This window comes from Haliaeetus leucocephalus, unplaced genomic scaffold, assembly GCF_000737465.1.
Source record: "Haliaeetus leucocephalus isolate CR32 unplaced genomic scaffold, Haliaeetus_leucocephalus-4.0 Scaffold702, whole genome shotgun sequence".
Lineage (NCBI taxonomy): Eukaryota > Metazoa > Chordata > Aves > Accipitriformes > Accipitridae > Haliaeetus > Haliaeetus leucocephalus.
In genome coordinates, this window is record NW_010973138.1 from 6,067,747 (window position 1) to 6,081,514 (window position 13,768).

General features: G+C 37.1%; 1 protein-coding gene across 2 annotated transcripts in view; it reads left to right on the plus strand.

Annotated features, from left to right (window-relative positions):
- GART (phosphoribosylglycinamide formyltransferase, phosphoribosylglycinamide synthetase, phosphoribosylaminoimidazole synthetase) overlaps positions 1-13,768 on the plus strand; it is a 39,447-nt gene that overhangs the window by 19,515 nt on the left and 6,164 nt on the right. For both annotated transcript variants that reach the window (XM_010580392.1, XM_010580391.1), the window contains exons 10-19: positions 488-656; positions 1,249-1,480; positions 4,314-4,408; positions 5,591-5,700; positions 6,278-6,476; positions 9,697-9,945; positions 10,298-10,450; positions 11,599-11,802; positions 12,134-12,265; positions 12,887-13,017. In XM_010580392.1, coding sequence (XP_010578694.1) covers positions 488-656; positions 1,249-1,480; positions 4,314-4,408; positions 5,591-5,700; positions 6,278-6,476; positions 9,697-9,945; positions 10,298-10,450; positions 11,599-11,802; positions 12,134-12,265; positions 12,887-13,017 — 1,674 coding nt within the window. The remainder of the gene's footprint in view (positions 1-487; positions 657-1,248; positions 1,481-4,313; positions 4,409-5,590; positions 5,701-6,277; positions 6,477-9,696; positions 9,946-10,297; positions 10,451-11,598; positions 11,803-12,133; positions 12,266-12,886; positions 13,018-13,768) is intronic.

The window sequence follows — 13,768 nt, forward strand, 5'->3', positions numbered from 1 at the left end:
TGGTTATTCAAGACAGAAGGTCTGTTATGAAATTGTTCCATTCCAGAGATTTCAGCAGGTTATACTCAAATATGGGATTTACAAGGGTAAGCTTGAGCGAAACTCAGCACTTTCCTGTCTTTTCTGGAACGGATTTGGATTTTTCTTTATGTTATTAAAGAAGTGAACACTTCTTTTCCTGAATCCCTGTTGACAACTGGAACAAAACCCTTCATTTTTATTCTTCAGAACAAATAGGGTTCTTTGGCCTCTACCTTTTCCCCTCCACATGTAGCAGTTCTTTTACCCATAGAAATTGTCTTCAAGGAAGAGTATTTTTAAAGGTACATAGATTAGGCACAGTATGTATATCTGTGTGAAAATACAGTGTATGAACATACTTATTTAATGTTATTTTTACAGTTGCATTAGTATTTTTAAAAGCTCAGTGAAGAAAATGTAACGATGTACATTGTTTTCTTTAATTTGCTAATGTGTATTTTTGCAGGTAATTCTTCCACTGTTGAAAACTGATTTGTATGAAGTTATGCAAGCGGTTATCAATAAAAAGTTGTCTAGTTCCATGCCAGTTTGGTTTGAAGACAGTGCAGCTGTGACAGTGGTCATGGCTAGTGAAGGGTATCCAGGAACATATCCCAAGGGTTTGGAAATAACAGGTAAATATAGCAGGAGAAACTGCAGAATTCTGCTTCCTCTCCTGGTCTCTCCGTTCTCTCTTTTGCCAGATGAAGGTGAATCGGTGTAACTCAGATTCGTAGAAACTGTAGATCTTATGGTTATGGGTCAGCAATGGACGACTGAATTTTCACACATCAAAGTTTATTGGTAATGCACCCGTTGCATTTTCAGTTCTCCACACTATATTAAGTTCTGTAGCTTTTCTTTAATATGTGTTACAGTAAAGTAGTTCTGGGCTATCACTGATTCTTACATGATGTTGATGCTGGTATGTTTTGTGGTCTCTATGTCAGTGAAGTATAAAAATCCAGCTGGAATTGGATGTTGTATGCAAATGTTTCAGCTAAATACCTCTTTCTGTGTCTCTGAGCATACAAGTAGCAGACTTGTCTCTCCTCAAAATGTAGTTTTTACAAATTTATTCCTATTTCCCAGCACGATCACACTGAGCTTGATTGTGGTTTCTAGACACAGTCAATAAGTGCTCAATAGTTATTCGTTTGTAATGTAATAGGGAATGTTCTAATCAATTGCTTTTTCGGCATTTATTTTCTTAAACAACAATCACAGGACTTCCTAAGGCTAAGCAACTAGGATTGGAGGTGTTCCATGCAGGCACAGCCCTGAAGGATGGCAAAGTGGTGACTAGTGGAGGAAGAGTCCTTACAGTAACTGCTATTAAAGAGGATCTAATGACAGCACTGCAAGAAGCCAACAAGGGAGTAGCAGCCATACACTTCAAGGGTGCCATTTATAGAAAGGACATTGGTTATCGGGCTATAGCTTTCCTGAGACAACCCAGGTAGATATTTTAAATACTTGAAATAGAAATAACTGCTGTAGAAGGGACTTAAATACATCACCAGTTTACATTAATAAACTGACGTTGATATTGGGTATAACTCTAGACAAGTTTTAACTACCATCATTGTAAGCAATTTAAGCAAGACCAGCCAAGGAAGGAGCAGGCTTTTTGATGGCTCTCTCATCCATATTCTTATTCTCCCAAGTCTGAGTTAAACTACAGTGACAAGCATATAGGAATAACTTGTGTCTTACTGTCTGCTATATCTGTTTAGGGAAGGTGAACTTCTGGTTCTTGGGCTTTAAAACATAGCTTTTGCTTTAGATTTGTATTGTCCATAAGCCTAATAGTAATATAATGAGATGTATATACAAAGTTTGAGCTATTTTATTGATTCATTTAAAAATTTTTAGAAATGGTTAAAATTATCTTGAAACACCTACCCTGTTGGGATATGCATTTTAATGGAATAGCTGGCTAACAACGTGGGTAGGATTTATCACTCCTTTTTATTATTATTCCTTTTATTTTCATGGTATTCAGTTTAGCAGTCTTGAGGTGATATGGGTATGGGTTTTTTTTTAAAGCAGTGTGTCCTACTGTCCCTCTAATGTTATTGAGAGCTTCTTGCAGGTTTTTAGACTCATTTTTACCTAATATGAAGCATATCTGCCTGCCTATGCTCCAATTAGCTCAAAACATAACTTTTGATAATAGGTTATTTTGTAGTCTATGAAGCATATTAATAAGAGTTCCATTTTTGCTGACAGTGTACACTGATTAGTATATTGTAAAGCTGTGATCAATAAACTTATTAAATGAACAAGGGTGTTCATATTTAGTCTTCTTTCTCTCTCAAGTACTGTGCATCTTTTGAGAAATTTATGTGAAAACATGTAATTGGTATTTGTACTGTAGTAGAAAAAAATCAGGTCAGTGTGTGAGGCAACAGAAGAAGGTACTTCAATGAGCAGTTCTCTAAAACACTTAGTTCATAGGCCATAGCCAGCAAGTTTCTTGACTGGAGTGCCTGTATGCTGGGAGGATCCCTAGCTTATGAAGGAGACTCCTGGGAACCGTTTACAGTCAGCACCTGTGTCACTGGCCTTGGGTCTGCACCAGCTTTTTGCTCAGACATCCTAAGATTGGAAGAACAGGTAGTGAGGCGTGTTTCACTTTGGACTATGTGTTGCACACAGTTAAGGAAGAGTGATGGCTGGCTCTGTAAAGTTGGGGATGCACCTCCTCTTGGCAGCTTTGCAGGATTAAGCCCTATGCATTTCACCTTGTGAAATTATCCATAATATTTATTTAATAAACAATATTTTAGAAAATTCAAAGAATTAAAGATTCATTTAAAGAATCAAAGTAGATACCATGCTTTTAAAAATAAGGTGAAAGTGTGTTGAATATTTAACATGTTCAGACTAAAAGGGCCTGACTTTGGTCTCTTGTTATTGCAGGCTAGTATTTCCTTGAGTCTTATTCACAGGCTGAACAGCTGCTTCTTATAATTATTTTCCTCTTGCAAATTTTTGAGCAGTGATATAATGTGAGTGCAGATACCTTTGTATTTTCTTGGTAGCACCGGTCTTTGGCCAGTTGTTTTGTTGTATTTGTCCTTGTTAATCCACAGCATGTTTCACCCTTAGAGTTCAAACTTAATACTGAATGACATCAATAAGAGAGCTAAAATAGGTAGGAACCTAAAATAGGGATGCACCAGGTAGCCTGGTTCATGCCACTGACAGTGTAGAAATAAAATTGCTTAACTGGACTGAGATACATTTGGTGCAACTAGTAATTAAAAGTCATTAACTCACTGTCTCCAAAATGAAAACATCCTTCTGTAGACATGGGATGGTACTTAATGTCCCCAGTGAGTCGTAGGGACAGACAAGGTACATATACTAGTTTGTACTAAGTGTGTTTTCTTTATGGTGTGGCTGTATATAAAAAAACACCCAGAGTTTATGTACATTTCTTTCTAGATTGCTAAAATGGACCTTAGGAACTTAGGTATTTTTAAATAAACTTTAAAATATATACTTTAATAGAAAGTCCATTTAAGTAAAAAAGAGGTGTGGCTGGTTTTGTGGTGGTATCATTCCAGGTGATAAGGAGAGACAACCTTTAAGCTACAGTTGTAAAACTCTCGAAGTATCATAGAGGACTACTGATTTATGTGATACTTACATTTTGAAAAGGTAACTTGAGCTTGATCCTGCATGGTGCTGAGGTGTTCAGACTTAGCAGTGCATTTCTGTATACGTTTTGTTTTGAGCATAGGAACTATACTACTGACACCTCAGTATCTGGACCAGGGATTCAAACCTTGCAAAATCAGATCCATTATTCTACCTATTTTACCTTGTTGGGTTGGGTTTTTCTGTTTGGTTGTTTTTTATCTTGGTATTTGACTGGATGGCATATGATACTGATGCTCTGATGCTGTATTCAAGATATCTGGAACTATTTGCATACTGCTTATGGCAGACTCTCTGTGGCGCAAATCCATGAAGTTTTGTTTCTTTGGGATAATACTCCCTTATCTTCAGGTATATGTGTGAGGTCAGGTTCCAAACAGCAAAAACATTAACCTCTGAGCCATTGAACCTGCCTGAAATGAGTATTGCAATATTTAGAAATCATTTTATATGAGCAAAGTTACTGTACAAGTGGGAAAATAGTGGTACTTGACAGCAGAATAGGATTCTGAATGGTTAATCCCCTTAGTGATGCAATGATGTAAAGAAGTAACTACTATTTTAAAATATATCTTTGTGCATTTAGTAATCAATTGCCGTAACTTTTTTTAACATTCTTTCAGAGGCCTGACTTACAAAAATAGCGGGGTAGACATTGCAGCAGGGAATACTTTGGTTCAGAAAATTAAACCCCTGGCTGCAGCCACATCAAGGTCAGGTAAGACTTGTACCTTCTATTCCTGTTTCAGTCAGTTCATGGCAATGAGGCTTTTCATTTGATCTTGATACAAAAGCTCATATTTATGTGTTCTGCATGTTTCTAGATTACATAATAAATATCTGCAGTAAGCGAATGCCTGTGATTTCTTCAAAACATACTTCCTTAAATTTACAGATTTTCTTCCCAAAATTACTCTAAACTGTATCTCCTGAATGTCATGAACATTAGAGAATACAGTTCAGCACTCTAAAAGGATAAATGCAAGCAAAAATCCTACCATTTACTGCTATTTTTGATTGCATGAATTATTATTTCTGGCACAGTGAATTATACGATTTTTTAGATGAATGTTTAGAAAGGTCTATAAGATGCAGAATTCCTCAGAGATACTATCTATTGCTTGAGATAGGTAGGGAAGACACATCTTTTGCTTGGTTAAAACAGAATCAATTCATCCTTCTTTTGTTGTGATCTCAGGCACATCTTGCTCTAGCAAGTCCTTGTAATTCTTTTGATAGTTTTAAGGTATCATTCATTTATGAAATAACCCTTTTACTTCAAATTAACTGAGAACCTTCAAATAATGTCAGATATACATAGAGATAAAAATATAGATACATACACACACACTAGTACAACTAGTAATTTCTTAGCATTCGTAGTATTTTCTACTCATGTTTGTTTCACTCTTAGGATTTAACCAAATTTAGTTTTAAGGTTACCGTACTTACCTATCACAACCAGTCTTAGGAACAAGGAGTCTTAATATACTATAAGTAGCAGTATTAACAAGAGATAAGAAATTTCAGTTGGAAAATGCCTAATTATCATCCTTTCCCAGGAAGCAGTGGGCCTCAATCTGTTACCATAATTCCTTTTCTGTTTTTCAGAAAAATACTAAGTGCAAAGGTGAAATATATCAGTCACAGTAATTATTGAATGTTCAATCACAAAGTTTTGGATTTTTAGCCTTAGGTAATTAAGAAGAAAAAAGAAAGCAAATGCAAGACAATTAGGAGCTCCCATGCCTCTGTTAAGAGGCTCTAAACATCAGAGAAAAGTTTCCTGGTGACAAAGCAAACTCATGTTGACAAACATCATAGAGAATTTGTGTTGGAGATCCTGGAGAAACACCTGAAAGTAAAAATTTACTATTTTCTCCTGTTTTCTGGCTCACAGGCTGCAATGCAGAACTTGGAGGATTTGCTGGCCTCTTTGATTTGAAAGCAGCTGGTTATGAAGATCCCATCTTGGTATCTGGAACTGATGGTGTTGGCACAAAACTCAAGGTAATGTGAAGATCCATGTAAAGGAAGGAAAATAGCACAGAAAGGAAATTTTTTTAACAGAAAATATCAGTTCTCTTTTAAAAGTAACTATTTGTCTTCCTAAAAAGGGAAGGAAAAATGAAATTGCCCTCCTTCAGGCAAAAGAATTAAATACACGTTTAGCTTCTGGCATGTAAATAGCCATACTTGAAATGATGCTTAAAATAACTCATTTTTAATATTAAGTACATAATCAGGGACTCCATTTCATTAAGGTAGAATCTCCACCCTCAAAAAGATTACTCATGAGGAAAAACATTTAATTATACGGTTCCTATTGTGTTTACGCAAGCTGCAATGAAACCCTTTCCAGTTCAGTCCTCTTCCATAAAGTGCCTTTTGTGCTTGCCAATTAGGAAAGTAACAATTCCTAAAATAAAATGTTAGGAGAGGCTCACAGAGATGGTAGTAAATGAAGCTGCTCCTCAAAAAGCACCTAGAGGAACTGCGTGATTTCGACCCTCTTCCATTGCAGACTCTCCGCTTGTGTTTCAGTTTCTCAAAGCTAACCAACGGGTTCTCTGGCTGTGTTTTGCAGATTGCACAAGCATGTAAGAAACATGACACCATAGGTCAGGACCTGGTTGCCATGTGTGTCAATGACATCTTGGCTCAAGGAGCGGAGCCCCTCTTCTTCCTTGACTATTTTGCCTGTGGCAAACTTGATGTTGAAGTGGCTGAGGGTGTCATTGCAGGAATAGCTGAAGCTTGCAAAAAAGCAGGATGTGCTCTTTTGGGTATGAACACTCTTCTTTGAAGGATATGAAAAATCTCATGCAATATCTATAATTGGTTTTAATGTGTTGGTTTTCCTACTCTATTGATGAATCTTAAAAGAAGTGAAAAAAACCCAAAGCGTCACACGTCTTTGCTTTCAAAGAACATAATATCTACGCACTGGAAGAAGACAGTACTCTACAAATGTTGCCATTAGCTCAGGAAGTTGCATATAAAATTTCTTATTCATATCTTTTCATTTAACTTTGTAAATATAACAGCTACCTAGAAAACTAACAAGTCATGTATTGTAATTCTCTGTATTTTTCAAGTAAATTTTAAAACATGCCAGATAGGTTTGTTTATCCTTTATCCTAAAGGAAATCCTTAAGTTTTCCCCTAGAAACAAGATTTGTATGTGTTACTGTGCATGTACATGTCCCTGTGTGTGTACATAATATCCTTCGAACCTCTTGGCTGATTTTAACCAAATTTGACAGGAAAGGTAGAGATCTCACAGCTATTGTGTTCCCACAAGCTTCAAAAAACTAGAAAGCCTGAGAATGTCCTTATGAATGCAACAAAAGTGTCGGCTGGAGCTCACTATTTAAGACACAGAGTTAACCACAGGACAGAAACATAAGAGAAACCAGGTTTTGTTAGTTATGAAACTAATAGAAAAATTATTTGTCTACTGAAGACTCGCTGAAGATTTATTTCACCGAGATGAGCATATTCCAAGACATTAAGACTCAAATTTAAACATTGTCCTTTTCAGCGCTATCATACAAGTACATAATACACTTTACTAACAAATTATGTATGTATTCTGGTGTACAGTAATCTAGTTATCCATGAAAATGATACAATACTTCACTTCTTGAATCTTAAAAAATACAGCTTTAACACTGTTCAACTCGATAAAAATATTTCTAGGTCAGTGAAAAATACGTTCTTTTGTATAAGTCTTTAGTTTATAAAAAGAGTACAACACAGGGTTAAATTTTAAAGTAATGAAACCCGGAAAGTTCAGTTTCCTCACATAGTTTTTGGTTTTCCTTCTTTTTTTATAAAAACAGGCATGGAGAATTACCATGATTTTTCAAAAAGGACCTTTAATTTGAGACTAAAAATGACATTTCAGGTGTTTTACTTTATAATTGGTAATACAGTAATTCTGTCATTTTTTCAATTCTGTAAGAAAGTTAATAACAAAAGTCTTTTCTAAGTGAGTGTGTGTCATTTTGCTTTGAACAAGAGGCTGTTTATGTTCTGGTTTAATTTTTTCTGCATGAACTGTTAGTCAGCTTTATATTTGTCTTAAGGTGTTCTTTTAGTTCATCAAATATAATCAAACCATTCATACTTCAGCATAAGTATATGTTACGTGAAATCTTGCTATGAAACTACTTACTGAAATTTCAAGATTTTATTTCCAATTGGAAGACTTTAAAACTACAAAGGGCTTTGGATGTTGTAAAGTAATTACCAGAAAATAATTTCTCAAAATTGTAAATGGGTTAGCAAATATCTTTTTGTGTTAATATAAAAATAAGTCTGGACTCATAAATAAAAGAACCATGATTTGTTCTCCAGATTTCTGGCACTCTCAGAAAAGAAGGGACAGAGATGATGCAGTAACTCTGAACCTAAGGAGGAAATGCTTTTCCATAGCCTGGATCATTGAAATAAATTTCAGTTTGGGCTCCAAGTTCATTCATTTCACTGTGCAGGCACATAGTGTGTAGAACTGTCTTTGTATAGTATCATCTCATAAAAGCCTTTTTTGAAGCATGTTCCTAAATTCCTACCTTGCATTTCTGCAGTAGCTGAATATTCAGCTCAACCACCTTAAGCTCATCACACCACTTGATAGCGAGGTACTGAAGGGCTTATCTACATGCTTGGTTTTGCACAAACATTTTTAAATACAGATTTAAACAGATGTATCTAAGCAAATTATCTTTGATTTTAAAGTTGGTTGTAGCACTGTAATGTAGAAACCTGGAAAAACTTGCAGAGCATCTAGTATTGAGTAGTGTTAAGTACCGAGGACAAGAGCAGCTTCCACCATTGCTTAGGTTAATTTGGAGCCCCTCGGGGACACTTCCTGAAAACAGAAGAATTCTGTATTGAATGAAACCTGGTGAGTGCAAAAGAAAAATGAGATAGTACTTGTCAGCATGTTGGGCAGAGGTCATGATATAATGGCAACTTAATCATTGTCAAGTTGTTTTCTTGTAGACATCATGACCAGCAGAGGGGTTTGAGGGAGAATAATGAGATGGCTGTGAGGATAGCTGGGGAGAGTTTCTTCCCAACACGAGGGGATAGTGTGAAGATGCCTGTTTGGAAAACTTTGGAGCGAGGAGTAAATGCTCATTTAATGTACCAAACACAGCAAGTTCCCCTCTCTAGACTGAATGAGCCTTGACAGGCAGGACACAGGTCTTCAACAGTGAAGACCATCAGCTTATCACCAAAGGGCAGGAGGGGAGCCAGTGTGGGTATGTGGAGAGAGAGAGAATGCTGTCTGAGCTGTGCTGTGCATTTCTGTGCAAGCTGGGAAAGTCACCTTTTCAGACTGCACTCTGAATGAGGTCGGCCGGAATAAGACGTGGTTTTCAGGACAAAGCAAGAGGATGTTCTAATAATCAGGATATAAGATAATAGCCTAGACAACAGTTCATCTGCACAGATGGATAGGAGAGGTCCTCTTTTAGAGGTGCTTTCCCAAAACACTCTATAAACCTTAGATATTCAGAGTAGGCGTGATAATGAGGGCCAGGTTGTGGGCAGGAGTGGCAGGAGAGATAGCACTATATGCAAAATCTTTATGAAGGCAAGTGAGACCAATAGCTATGTTGTTCCTTTGATGTCCTTGTATGGGTTTCTTGTACCTCTTGTATCTTGGAGGTTTTTCATAGAGAATATTAAACCTGGCAGAAATTTGGAAATAGGAAGCACCAAATATATGCTTTGATTTTAAAATGTGAATGCGCAGCAATTTTATACTGGTTGTCAGAGTGAGGGAGGAAATGTTCTTTCCCAATTTGCTATTGCTTGTTCAATTGAAGGGCCTGTGACAAGCATGTTTTTAATTATTTTTAGTGTTTGTTTATCTAATTAAAAAACCTAGTCTGTTAATGCCTTATGAGTTTAAAACTTTGAAAAATTGCATGCCTACTGGTGCCATTGGTTTTCCAACACCCTCTTTCTCTTTTTTTTTGGTTCCCATAGGAGGAGAAACTGCTGAAATGCCAGGCATGTATCCACCTGGAGAGTATGACCTGGCTGGCTTTGCTGTTGGTGCAGTGGAGCGAGGGCAGATGCTGCCCCAGCTGGAGAGAATTGCTGATGGAGATGTGGTTATTGGAGTAGCTTCTTCTGGGGTTCACAGCAATGGGTACAGTCTTGTAAGGAAGATTGTGGAAAAGTCATCGTTCGATTTCTCTTCTCCAGTTGGTGTCTCCGGTGATCAGACATTAGGTACCACTTATAATGCAGTTTTTTGCATTATAACTTGAACTTCTGAACAGGCAAATGTCACACAATTGTTTTGTCTGTGCCTTTGCTTTTATAACTTTTCTAAGGTACTAAAAAAATTATTCCGTTCTCATCTTCTTTTTTCTTGTGAATCACTTAAGCAGGAAAGAAATTAAGGGAGGGGGATAAATAACTAATTATATGCCAAAAAATGTAGAACATTGTGGTTTTCTCTGTAGTACAATGCTCACTGGTATCCAGCAAATTAATATTTTGAGATTTCCTCAATTTTATATTGATTAACATTTCTTTCTGTGCTGTAACTGGTCTTCTTTCATCCTCTTTTTGTCTACAGGAGATCTCTTGTTAACCCCAACTAAAATCTACAGTAAGACTCTGTTGCCTGTCCTTCGCTCAGGCCATGTGAAAGCCTATGCCCACATCACTGGAGGGGGCTTGCTGGAAAACATCCCCAGAGTTCTCCCAGAGTCCTTTGGTGTCATTTTAGGTGAGATAAAAAGAAAAGCTATGGAAACATCCTCATGTTAATATGGATTGATGTGGAAACCTGTGCACGTGGGGCCATGTCAACTGACTTGCACTGTAAGAGCTAGACTTGCCTGTCTAGAAATGTTTGGTTTTTTCTTCATTATTGCTGAATTTTTCCTTGTGCTGAAACACTTTGTAGTCTTAAGACTGCCACCCATTGAATTCACTTCCCCTGATGGTGTTTTGTATTGCATTTTTAGGAAACTCTATCCATACTTGCAAAAATAAAACAACTTTAAAAGCAATCCAAAGTGAGCTGTCACCATTTGCGATAACCTACAAAATTATTGCTAATTAAATGATACTCATGAAGTCTTCATTTAGTATTCAGATATAGTTACTAGCTCAAGTACATCTCATGCTATTCAACATACCTTAATTAATCCTCACCACAATCTTGTCACGTATGCTAGAAAGAGTATTTCACTTATGGAGGAAGTGTAGTATGGAAAGGTGAATGACATACTATAGGTTATCAGTGTTCATGGGGTTATAGAATAAAATAAGGGAACTGATATTGAGTTTGCACTCCAGAACTGCATGTAAATCACTCTTCCACTTGCCAACAGTGGACACTAGTATATATAAATGGGGATAATACCATTTTAAAGATAACGTGACAAGAAAGAAACTTACTGTCTTTGGAGTTCCTTTACAGTGGCATGTCCAGAAGCATTTCTCGTGCTGCTGTAAATCATCTTTACCTTGTTGGAATTGGGGGCAGTGTGAGACTTTCGTGACAGTTTTTAAGGCTATCGTTCTGATACGATAGTTTCTCTAGAAGCAGAGTTGTCACCTTCAAGAAGCAGATTTTCCAAAGGCTGCCTCAGAACCCATTTTGAATTACTGATTAATGGATTACAGTGGAGCATTATAATTAATTTCCTCCCAGAGTGATACTTCTTTCTGTTCCCAAGTCTTTTTCAGTAAGGAAGGAAAAAACATCCTGTTTCCATGCATGGAAGCTGGTTTCAGTCAAGCTAATGCTGCTGTGGGACTTTGTCCATGCTTTCTATCCAGATCTTGCTTCTTAATACTCTAATAATTACAGTATTTGTCCACTGGTAGTGACTTCCACTCCTCATTTGTATTTTCAATTCTCTTCAGATGCTCTTACCTGGAAGATTCCTGAAATCTTTTGCTGGCTCCATAAAGAAGGGAACCTCTCTGAGGAGGAAATGACTCGGACATTTAATTGTGGGATCGGTGCTGTCTTGGTAGTTCAGAAGGAGCTGGCTCAGCAGGTCCTCAAGGACATACAGAGACACGAGGCAGCCTGGCTGATCGGGAAAGTTGTCTCCCTACAAAAAGGTTATTAAATTTTTATTTTCCTTAAAAAAAAAAAAAAAAAAAGCAGAGCTAAATTCCTTAGCTGGTGACTCTCCATGGAGGTTAGCTGAAAATCTCTTAATTGACACCTCCATGGCTTTTTTGCACAGGGTATTAAAATAACATCCTCACAACTTCAGTCTTAGTCCATAGAACATGTGCTTAGCAATGTCAGATGTCACCAGAACTATAAATAAATAATGAGAAGTAAAGCAGTGCCATTAATCTCTTTTCATGGGTACTTTTCTCCTCTCTGTTTCTCCCTTTATTTATGTGTTGTTTTGTTGTGGGTTTTTTTCTTGTACGTGTTCAGGCTCTGCCCATGTTAAAGTCCATAATCTGCTTCGAGCCTTGCAAGCAAATAGGTCCCTGTCTGTGCACAGCCATATCCAAGGCAAAATCCAAACAAACAAAGTGAAGGTTGCTGTCCTTATCTCTGGAACAGGTGAGAGTTATATTCTTTACCATGGTGTAAAACAGACTATTGAAAAAGGAACTTCAGCTTAGATATAAAATCTCTTTAAGTCCTTGCAATTCTCCACGGAGGCTCTGATACGGTTCTAACAGGCTTTCAGTAACAGACAGAATAGTGTTTGCCCTTGGATTAATTTCAATCACAAACAGGATGATCTTTAACCTCTGCTGCAAACTGGCTATGAATTGCATCTGTGTTCATTTTATCTACAAATTTCTGCATGTCTCCAGATGCAAGCAACCACTGCATTGCACTATAGGGACAGCAGCATTATTTCACAAATAGATCAGAATTTCTTCTTGCCATATAGGCACTCCTAGGGTTTCCAGTATTCTCACTTGCTAAGTAGACCATCATTCCAATACCATAAATTACAGTTTACAAATTTAATTGCTAGTAAAAGCCCTGTAGCCTCCAGCTGTCAAATTCAGCTCCCAGTAAGATCAATTAAAAAAGGATTATTTTTAACATCAGTGATTTTTGGATTGGGTCTCACCCACATAGCTGCTTATTTAAACCCTCTTCTAGCTGTTAACTGTATTTATTCTCCAGGAATGACTTGAGATTCATAAATTATTTTTTCACTCATAGGCACAAACTTGGAAGCCCTCATAAATAGCACAAAGAAGCCCACCAGTTTCGCACAAATAGTTCTTGTTGTTTCTAACAAAGCTGGTGTGGAGGGGTTAAGGAAAGCTGAAAGAGCTGGTATTCCTACAAGGGTAAGTATTTCTCATCTTTTTAAAATCAGCCATCATTAGCTCTGACTATAGCAGGAAGCTACTGTGAGATAATGAGTTTTACTAGGGTAAGAGATGGTTTGGTAGGAAGCCTTAGCTTTTCTTCTTTGGTCTGTCATGAACTTGTGCCCTTGGGTAAACTACCTAACATGGGAAGCAAAATACTTCCTTTTCTCCTTCTCAGAGATGCTGCCAGCCAGCAATCCTGACAGTTGCGGGAACAGTCATTATATTAAACCAGTGCAAAACTTTCACGGTTACAGTTTAAAAAGTTACTAAAGTAACAAGCTATTTTATCTGAATTTAATTTTAAAATTACATGCTAAACAGACATGGTAGTTAATTTTAATGAAATAGAGAGGTCAGACTCAGTGGGACCTTCCACTGACTCCAAGGACATTGCTTCAGGCTCTCCAGGATTCATTCAAAGCAAACTGTGTTTTCCCTAGTGTCACTGGATCCAGTGCTGCATTACTTTGCCCTTTGTGCAGTCATTTGTATTACAGATGTGAAATGCTACTGTTCTGACTTAGGAGCATTTTACAGTCACTTTTCACTGATAACTGCAGATATAGGGAAGATTTGGTCCCAAGGCAAGCTTTGTTATTAACTTTAATAGTAGCAGGATCTGAGTGTTAAAGCTGCTGTCTCTTATTTGGGAGTACAAAGATCACAAGTGGAATATGTCCATGGTATGCAGGGGAAGAACAAACATACAATGAGGAAAAAAATA